This window comes from Myotis myotis, unplaced genomic scaffold (assembly GCF_014108235.1).
Source record: "Myotis myotis isolate mMyoMyo1 unplaced genomic scaffold, mMyoMyo1.p scaffold_m19_p_10, whole genome shotgun sequence".
Taxonomy (NCBI): Eukaryota; Metazoa; Chordata; class Mammalia; order Chiroptera; family Vespertilionidae; genus Myotis; species Myotis myotis.
The window spans coordinates 7,287,532-7,297,595 of record NW_023416314.1 but is presented as its reverse complement, the minus strand read 5'-3'; the positions used below and the strand labels follow the sequence as shown (position 1 = coordinate 7,297,595).

At 52.9% G+C, this 10,064-nt stretch overlaps 1 protein-coding gene across 2 annotated transcripts in view; it reads right to left on the bottom strand.

The window, feature by feature from the left end:
- Positions 1–1,545: 1,545 nt before the first annotated feature.
- TTC12 (tetratricopeptide repeat domain 12) overlaps positions 1,546–10,064 on the bottom strand; it is a 50,074-nt gene continuing 41,555 nt past the window's right edge. Inside the window, exons 16-22 of one of the 2 annotated variants that reach the window (XM_036324404.1) lie at positions 9,482–9,619; positions 8,441–8,539; positions 7,937–8,005; positions 5,380–5,481; positions 3,833–3,932; positions 2,695–2,920; positions 1,546–1,704 (exon numbers count right to left, since the gene is read on the bottom strand). In XM_036324404.1, coding sequence (XP_036180297.1) covers positions 1,629–1,704; positions 2,695–2,920; positions 3,833–3,932; positions 5,380–5,481; positions 7,937–8,005; positions 8,441–8,539; positions 9,482–9,619 — 810 coding nt within the window. In that variant the 3' untranslated portion in view covers positions 1,546–1,628. Of the gene's footprint in view, positions 2,921–3,832; positions 3,933–5,379; positions 5,482–7,936; positions 8,006–8,440; positions 8,540–9,481; positions 9,620–10,064 lie in introns of both variants that reach the window. The other variant, XM_036324403.1, reaches the window with a different exon arrangement.

Below are 10,064 nucleotides of genomic sequence, written 5' to 3'. Positions count from 1 at the left end.
GGGGATGTAAACCATCTTTCCACCTGGGAGGAGGGAGCTCCCGGAGCGGCCAGACCCTCCTCCGCAGCAGAGAACATTCCTGCTGCAAAGATAGTAACAGAATTTGACATTCCCCACTCTCCGGGGAAGAGATTAGATGTATAATAGCCATTTTCAAGAGCCGGGGAGGAGGAGTGCAGCTGAAGAGGGGGAGGAGGGGCCGGGACCTCCCGTCGAGGCGACAGCCTGCTGGTTATGCACACGGGCACCTTTCCATTTTTAAAGCTCCACAGGATTCTCTCCCCAAACAGCACATTTCGCAGCCTCCAATTTCCTTCTCTGTGCTCTGTTAGCATCAAGCCATCTCCCTGTGCCGTTCAGTTCCCTCTTCAGATGTGTGTGTCTGCGGGATGGGACTGAGCGGGCAGCCCCTGGCCGCTCCTGTGGCTGTCACCTGCCTGCCACGCAGGGCCAGCGCGACGGCGCTATCACAGCCCCGCCAGCTTGCTCCAGCCCCACGTGGTTCCCTGGGCCCACAGTGAGGGTCTCGGGGCTATTGATTTCACTCCAGCCCCCCAAGTGCCAGTGACCTATCTTGGCTTCAGGAGCACAGTTTTTCATGTAAGCTAAGAGCCACCTGACTCGTGAAAAGCCATTTCTTGGGTCTGATGAACAAAATCTAGGAGGAAGATTCCTTTTCCTGCAGGGTCCAGAGATGGTCCAGCTCCGATTCCTTAAAGGACCTGTGTTTTACCCCTTCCCGGGCCACTCAGATGTAATCCAGCTAACATAATAGTCAACTCCCTTGACCTCAAGATGGAACCTGACAATATGTCCTATCTGTGTAGCACTTTGTAATCCCCAAAGTTCCTTTACTTCTAAAGTGTCGTTTAATCTTCACAGCAATACAGGAGATAGGCTGGGCCTGTATTGTTCTAGTTTTAACAGAAGCAGCTACCAAAGCTCAGAGTGGTTAAGTGACTTGCCCAAAGTCACACAGCTGCCAGGAAGTAGGGTAGGACCATAAGTCTTTGGGACTTTGGTCCGGGACTCTTGGTGTTCACTGTACCATACAGGTCCCACCTCCTTCCCTACAGTGCTCCGTACATGTACTGAGAAGTGGAAGAGTCGTGTCACTTACTGGACTTTTCACTTAGGGACTTGGGGTGCAGAGGTGGCCCCAGCAGTCTGAGAGTGGACCTAGGGCAGAGGCAGGGGAGCAGGGGCTTCTGGGCATGGGGTGAGAGTGCAGGTGGATTAGGGAAATGAATGTCTGCATCTGTGAGAGTTAGTGACACACAGGATGGGGTGCGCAGTCTGACTGGAGGAGGGCACCAGGCGGCACTTCCAGGAATGACCCAGAGCGGGAGGGGGAGGCTGGCAGAACACAGCTCCCATCTAGAACCGTCACTTACACGATGCCTGGCTTTTCGCTTGCTGGAGCCCAGCCTCTGCAGAACGGGGCGCTGGGCGGGCAGGCAGGTCCTGCCGCGGCAGCTGGCCTCATGCCCACTCTCCTGTTGCCAATGAAAACCACAGGCACAGACTCGGAAAGTCAGTATTTGGTTCTTGAGTGGCTATTTTAGGATTTTATTAACCAGGAGCAACCCAGGGCACGCAGTCGTGGGTTTGCACAGACACCACGTGCCTCAAGAATCCTGGATGTGCGTCACGGTGGAGTTGAGAATTTCTAGTCCATGAAGCTCTCTCAGCTGAGCAGCAAACCTGTCGTAATCGGAACACAAGCTCCAGGACCTGTGTGCGGACTGCTGAGCCCAGGCCGCCCCTCACTAGCCCTGGCAGGAAGGTGGCAAGGGGCTGAGCTGAGGCCCTGGAGTCCTCAGGGAGGCCCGCAGACACGGCCAACACTCTCGCTGAGTGGCGGGTGTGACAGCTGATCCGATGGCACCTGCTCTTGGGAACTCTGAGCTCACACTAGCTAACGTGCCATGCTTTCTGTGGAAGAAACTCTCCATTCCTCCCATTTGAACAACCAGACAGAACTTGAAAGGACCTTGGATGCCATCCAGGCCAACCCTCTCATTCCACGGAGGAGGAGTCAGAGGCCTGAGGCTGCAAAGGACGGAGCCCGGCAGGCCGGACACCCGCCCTGCCAAGGGAGGCACCCCCTCTATGCCGGGCTCGGGGCTCCGTCATGCAGCCACGGCGGCACCTACTGGGAGCGTGAATGACTAGGAGTTTAAACATTTAAACGCATCAGAAAGAACAGAGTACGAGCTAAACAGGAGCAGTGGACGTGGTTCGAGCAGAGCTGGCTTGCCCTGGCTTGTCCACGTCTCATGTTGGTTTGCTCCAGCAGGAGAATGTTATGGGCACTGGACCTTCTCCCATATGCTCATGCCCTGGGCAGACAAGAATGAGGGGAGGGCTAACTCTTTTTGGAAAAGTAGAGGGGAAAGAAGGAGGGAGAGAGGAGAGATGGTGACAGGGAGGAAGGAGGAGTGGAAAGAGGAGGATGGAGAATGAGGGAGTGGAATCAGAGAGGACAGTGACAGGAAGCAAATCCCTGTCAGATAAAAGTCTTCCCTCTCTGGGTGGAGCCTGAGGGCCCCCAGTTCCCTCAGGGAAGGCTTCCTCCAAGAGGCAGCTACTAGGGCCCAACCCTGTCTGCAGGGAAGGAACCAGGGCTCCCGGGGCAGAGCCCAGCCAGGCAGGCGCCTGCTTGTTCTGAAACATGACCAGGGGCCCGCACACCTGGGCTCGGCCGTGCACAGCTTCCCCAGAGCGATCCCTGCGTTCAGCGGCACAGCCCTCTCCCCCACATCGCGGGCTGCGAGCTTCAACAGGACTTGCACGATGTCCGTCTTCAGCAGGGAGGACGCCACCTGGGGCACCTCCATGCAGTTCCCCAGGCAGAGGGCGGCGTTGCCCACCAGAATCTCATCCTCCGAGCCGAGCAGCGTCATGAGAACACTGAAGTCTGCAGGAGGAGAACATGCATCGGTCCCTCCAAATCCCAAGCAGGAGGCTGGCAGAGGGATGGACGGCGCGAGGAGGTGTCAGTGGACGCTGAGGCGCCCAGAAACTCTGAGATAGGGCATGTCACCCCCTCATTTAGCAAAAATGTACTGAGCGCCATCGGCTCCTTTCACTGTGTGTCTCTGACGTACCTCAGAGGCCTTGGGCGGCGTCTGGCACAACACTGATGGGAGTGGGTGGATGCTGCGTGGCAGGCACGCAGCGCTGTCTTCTCTAAAGTCCCCAGCCTTTACCTCAACTCTCCACTTGACAGCCCCTAGTGGGAGGCCACGGGCCTGCATCCTGGGCTGCAGGGCAAGCAATAGGGCCCAGAAGAAAGGTTCCTGTCTGCTTGGAGAGGCCCTGGTGTGTCCCCTCCTGGCACATTCCAGGGGAGGGTAAGGAGAACAGCAGCAGGCTGCCTGGCCTGGGAACCCTGCAGTCGATCTCAGTTACTAGAGCAACGCTAGGCTCAGACTCCAGTGACTGTCCTTGCTCACTACAAGTTGAACCTGTTCCTCCCCCCTCCCCTGGTGAAAGAGGAGAACCCATGTTAGGTCGGTCGGTCTAAGCAGAATGGTTTAGAAACAATTTCAATTTAACTTGGCGACAGGCGGTAGCTCTCAGCTTCAACCCTGTTACCTGAGTCTGCAGCCTGGGCCTGCTACCTGTGCGCAGCCCAAGGCTAATTCAATGCTTTCCGAGCTGGAGGTGAGATGACATCTGACAGTGTAAGCACAGCCGAAGGCCGGGGAGAGGTAGCGGCTTTCCACTAAGTCCCTCCTTTCTGCTCACCTGCGGTTGGTTCCCTTTGCAGCTTCAAGGATGACTAGCCTCTGGGGTGTGGGCTCCGCTTAACGAAAGCATCACTTACTCTTGTCCAGTTGTATCACTTCCTCTCGTGCCTCATGGCAACTGTTAGTGCAGATGGCGAGGGTCTTCACGGCATAACGCGAGGCGGTCTGGCCTCCCGCCTAGATTGCGAATGAGATTAGAAAAATACCATCAATCCTGCGACTGTTCTTGGCAGAAACCACAGTGAGCAGCTGTGACTTGCTCGTGGCGTCCTAACGCCTAAAAGAGAGGCCCACTGAGAACGGGCGCACTTCCAGAGGAGCGTGGCCCTGCGGAGGGAGTGGCACTCACCCCCTCCCCCAGCACAGCCCACACCAGGGGGTGCAGGCCTGACACGTACACCTGAGGAATCGCCTGGCAAGGCTTTGTGAGAGTGGCTGAGAAGAGAACGATGCTGTCGACTGACAGATCAACCAAAAAGGGAGGGAAGGACCCGCTCACTGCAGGATTTGAGAACAAAGGCTGACTTGCCAAGGCTGCCAGGCCTGCATAGAGAACATCAGGGACCTACATCATTTTACGAGGTGACAACTGTCAAATCATAACCTAATGCACGGTGCACATATGCATGCATAATATCACATGTGTGCATGCAATCGGCAGCCTCTGGCAGGTTTGCAAGAGATGTCCAGAGTGAATGACAGTCATCATGCAAGTGGCAGCTGAAACTCAGACTGCCCTGTCCTGCCCTCTCAATACTGTCCCTGACGCAGCGCAGCAACCCCACGCACAGCAAGCATGCTTCCTGGCCCTGCAAGCCCGGAGTTTTATGAGTAAGTCTCCCACGGGGTCACCACATTAACACGGGTGAGTGACCCTGCTGGGCATAGCTATCGCAGAAGGGATCCAGAGATGGCAGCTGTGTGCGTCCCCTCGCCCTTCCGGGTGAGTCTGGTTACCTGTTGTACCCACTCGCTTAGACTCACTGCACTCATATCACAGGGAAACCTGAACAGCCTTTCGTTACATCCTTTTGTAGCTGCACCCTGCATATCTCACAGTGGAGTTACATCCTCCATCCTCCAGACAACTGGATAAAGCGCCGGGAGCGGGAAAACGCGAGCAGAGTAAGAGGCTGAGAAGCCTTGGTGGGAGTTACTCAGACCATCGTTTTCCGGGACAGAGGCCATGCATGTGTAAGACAGGCTCGGACACAGGGTTTCTATGTGTATTTAATGGACAGTTTACCTATTTAATTTATTTATTTACTTACTTAGAAGAACACAAGGAGGGAGGGGGAGAGAGAGAGAATTTGTTGTCCCTCCCATTTCTGCATTCATTGGTTGATTCTTGTACGTGACCCAAATAGAGATGGAACCCACACCCGTGGTGTATCTGGATGATGCTCTAACCAACTGAGCCACCCAGCTGGGGAACAGTTTACTTATCTATTCTCCACTCTTTTGTTGATGCTCAGAGCACAGTCTGGGTGGACACGCAGAAGAGAATCCCCATTCAAGGTTGAAATCTAGCAGGGGTGCAATAGCGGCACCTCACTTCTGTTCCCCAAATAAAATGAGACGTTCCTGGAAGCTCCAGAGGTTGTGAGCAATGACGGCATTTTACCTTCAGGAACTTAATCATTTTCTTCACCACTCCTGCTCTCAGGGCCTCCACGACGATTTCCAGGGAGGAAGGAAGGGTGCGGCTGAGAACGCCAGCAGCTCTCTAGGGAAGCAGAAAGTGAAGGGTAACTCAAAGCTCCTTTCAGACATGCTGAGGACCTTTACAAGTGAACAAGGGGGAGGTGAAACAACCATTAACATTGGAAGCCAAATTTGCACCTTGATCTTAAAAATATGTCATGGCCAAGTAGCAAGCACTGCTGTTTTGAATGCAGCTGCCAGGTAGGCCATTCAAAGGGCTGTGAACATTGTCCCTGGCGCATTGTGGCTCCGCTCATTTCTGCTTCACACAGGCCACCCAGTTCGCCTTTTGAAAGCCCTGGCCACTCCGCGGTGCTGCCACCTTGGCCCAGGGCAGCCTTCCTGGATTGATCCTTTGGGTCTTTTAGCTTTTTCTTTATTTGTTCTGAATCTGTCTTTTTGTTCTATTCTCTGGGAGACTTCCCGTTCTAATTCTTTGAAATAGAAAGCTATTACTACAATTTGGCTATAATACTACTTTGAATTTTTCTGAGGATACACATAATAGTTATTAATTTTTTGCTTTTTCCTACACCATCTGTGTTTGTTTGTTTTTCTGGTCAATTTTTCTGTTTATTGTGGTTTTTCTATTTATGTGTATGGCTTTCCTGAAATGTCTAGGGACCCTTAGCTGCTGATCACACTTATGAAAAAGATAACACAGTATGTTTGGGCCTGCTGTGTTTGGGCCTGGCAGGTGGCACCCCCAGATACTAGACAGCACACACGTCTTCTCTGGTCTCCCGGTGCCTCTGAAGAAACGTGCTCAGATTCTGTGCCCGGGGGACAGACGGGGGCTGCCGAGTGCAGTCCCCTAGGCTCCCACTGCTGCCCTGTTGCACCTGGCATTTGGAAGGTGCCATCTTCTCCAGGGTCCCTTTCCCAGAGGTGTGCTCCTCAGTCTGTGCTCTACACCCAGGTTTCTCCAGCTCTGCCGCTCCTGACCCACTGGTGTCCTCTTGCCTGTTCACTTTGTTGATGTGGGTTTCTACTTCCCCCCAATGCCTGTAGTCTCGTTTTAAGAGGTCTCAGAGGGAGAAGGCATAGACTGTGTTAGCACAACATCAGTCTTGCTTCCCTTGGGGGCTGGAATGTCCCCACAGCTGACAGCACAGATCTCTTTCCAGGCTCGAGACAGTAGAGAGCACCCTAAGGAAGGACCGATTCTCCTGCTGAAGCTGCTGCCCCCAATTGTGGCACATGCAGAGTCCTGGGAAAGTCTGGCCAAGGGAGTCCTGAATGGTTAGCACGAAGCTAGTGCTGGCCTAGCTTTAGGTTTAGACTAGAGGTGGGGCCTATATGGCCCGTGGGCCATGGAAGGCCCACAGAATCATGTTGTCTGGTCCTCCCAAGGCATGGGGGTGAGTTAATTAAATGTCTGACCAAATATGGCAGCCTAATTTTTAAGTTGATAATTTTGTATGGCCCAAGAATGATGTTATAAATATCCAAATGGCCCTTGGCAGAAAAAAAGGCTCCCTATCCCTGATTTGGACCATCCAGAAAATCCAATACCCAACAACAATGGTGCTCACCACTTTGGGGGTCATGGATCCTTTCTGAGGATCTGATGGAAGTTGTGCTGCCCCCCACCCATGAAAATGCACATACACTCAGAATTTTCTATACAATTGCAGTGGGTTCCAAGGAACTGCAGACCTGCCATGCGTTCCTAGAGCCCAGGTTAAAAACCCCCTACAATGCCGGAACTGACCTCAGGGAAGTGTAGGCATGCCAGCTCCAAAGAGGATGCTCTTGGTCTACTTAGAACCTTTACCCCCATCCTGGAACCAGCCTCCAGTCTGTGACCTTTGAAGGGCTGGCTTCCCAGGATACCCTGAATGTGACTCCAGTGATTTCTCTAGGCTTTGGGGCCCTAATAGGCGGGAAAATTGGGGTAATTCTTAATGTGCATTTATACCACATCCTGGGATTCTGGCAAATAGCCTCTTGAACCACATCAGTATCCCCTGACGCACTGTGCTCCCCATCCGCCTTCTCGGTTTTCTTATCCAAATGGAAATGGAGTTTAAAAGCCATTCCAGCATCTACCTCCAAGGGGGCTAAGGCCAGCATGCTTAAACAGCCTCTGGGATCACTGGCTTGAAAACCTGGGTTTGGGTCTGTTGATCATGGAAAAGAGATTTTACATAAAATCGCAGGACCCATTCCATTTGCACAAGGATATCTTGAAATAGGACAAATCAGATAAGTTCCAGACCAGACACCAAAGGGCTCCTGGACTCTAGGCGGCTCCACAGATGGGTGCTGGGCAGTGCTCACCAAATCCCATGAAGCTGAAGGCAAGTCTGAGGATTGTGTAATTATGGGCACCATTCTGAGGAGCGTGCCCTCCCCATCCCTCAGAGAGTTGGCAGAATATAAAAAATGTGATGCCTTTGGAAGGGTAAGATGCACCGACATTACAACAACACGAAGGAGAACAAAGGATGCTGTTCTGGCTCTCCTGATCTTACTGTCAGGACTCCTCCATCCTGGCTGTTCAGCAGCAACATGCACCTCCTGCTCACTTCCGTGGCCCAGACCTGCAGCCATGGGGACAGAGAAGGGGCTGTGAATGCTCTGGTCATCAGAGTCCTTGATGGAGCTCCCCTCTGAGTCCTGATGAGAGCTGACCACCCTCCTGTGCACCACCACATTCCCTCACAACACCTACTGATCTCCCCTCACTACAGGGCACCATACCTTGAGGGCAGGAACCACATTTTATCTGACTTTGTAAATGCAGGACCTAGCAGTGTGCTCATCCTGCACACTCAATTTTTTCTGAATGAGCACCTGACCAAGTGACTCATCTATCCCTCAGTGAAGCAGAGAGAGTGTCTCCCAGCATTTCCCAGTCCCACTGCCCGTGCTGGCTCTAGGGGCTTCTAGCTCTTGGCGGAAATGAGAACAGTCTATGCAACAGAATGTGTTTACGTTGTTCCAGGGTTCAAGGTAGGGAGAAAAGAATACTGTACCTCAGAGACAAAGGGGGACTGAAGACACAAGTTCATCATCAGTCCTAGGAGTGCATATATGACGTCTCTGGACAGATCTACATCCTCCTCACACCTGGCCTTTGAAAACAAAACAAGGTGACCCATGACCTTTTTGTCATGCAGCTTCTACACACACACACAAACTAGTATACTAGAGGCCTGGTGCATGAATTCATGCATGGGTGGGGTCCCTCGGCCTGGCTAGCAATCAGGCCGACTGGGCCAGTAGGCCAGAGTGGAGGGACTGCAGGAGGGTGGCTGGCTGTAGGAAGTTGGTTGTGGGAGCGCACTGACCACCAGGGGGCAGCTCCTGTGTAGAACATCTGCCCCCTGGTGGTCAGTGTGCATAACAGTTGCTTAGGCTTATATATATATAAATATATATTTCTATATTTAGTTGATTTTAGAGAGAGAGGAAAGGAGAGGGAAAGGAAGAAGGAGAGGGAGAGGGAGAGAGACACATCTATCTGGTGCCTCCGGTATACACCCTTACTGGGGATCAAACCTGCCACCTTTTGGTGTATGGGACAATGCTCCAACCAACTGAGCCACACTAGCCAGGGTTGCCTTGTAGCTTTTAAAGTCATCTTCCCTTGGCAACGGTCTCAGCATTACTGACACTGCTTACATTGCCAATGTCATGAACCTATGTGATGCTGGAAGATTAGAGACCAGTCTATGAGTTAGTGTTAGTGTGGGACACTCCCAAGGTGTCTCTTGTGCCTCTGCCATGTGACCCTGGTTCAACCTGGTCCTGTGTTTACACTGAAGACTGAGCTGCTCAAATGGGTGGCCAAGCCAACTCCGCCAGCAAAGCCTTCAAGGCTCTCGAGGGTGAATGAGACATGATGTGGAGGCTTGCTGAGGTCAGCCGCCCATAAAATCTGTGGTTATAGAAGGAAGAAGCCACTGGCTCCAGCACTCTCAAACAAAATTTTTTAGAAGATTTAGATAATGAAGAAGAAGCCAATACCCCCAAAGCAGATAGAAAACCAGCCTTAAGGAGAAAAGTTAAAATACCATGAGGCCCAAGCAAGCATCCCCAAATTCCTCAGAGGCAGACATCTGTCTTCTGGTGGCAGCGTCAGCACTGAGGCTCCCCATGATGGCAACACACTGGCTGAGAGCTGAGGTGTTGACTTCCTTGGGGTCTCTCTTCTAAAAGAGAATCATGAGAAAGCAAGTGTGCAGAGAGCAGGCAGATGATGCCAGCATCATCCCCAGACGCACCCCTCGTGCACCAAAACGCCTGGGAACCAGAGAGTGCAGCATCACACTGGCATCAACGGGGTCATGCTGGCAACAGAGTGGAGGCACATGGGTTAACCCCAAAGCATGTGGCCTGGAACAGAGAGGCCTTGAGCTCATCTCAGGGGTACCACCAACCAGCCTGGACAACAGAGCTTCCACTTCCACGTCTGAAAGACTGGGCTGTGGACGTGCTCAGGTCCCCTGAGACGTGGCTCCCCAGGGACAGGGGCTAGTCCCAGCATGCTCTCCTCGAACTCCCCCACCCCCTTGCTCTTCCCTGCCTCCCTAGCTCAGATCGCCACACTCGCCCTCCTGACCTGGACAGCTTTCATTCAGGGTGGCACACAGTCCT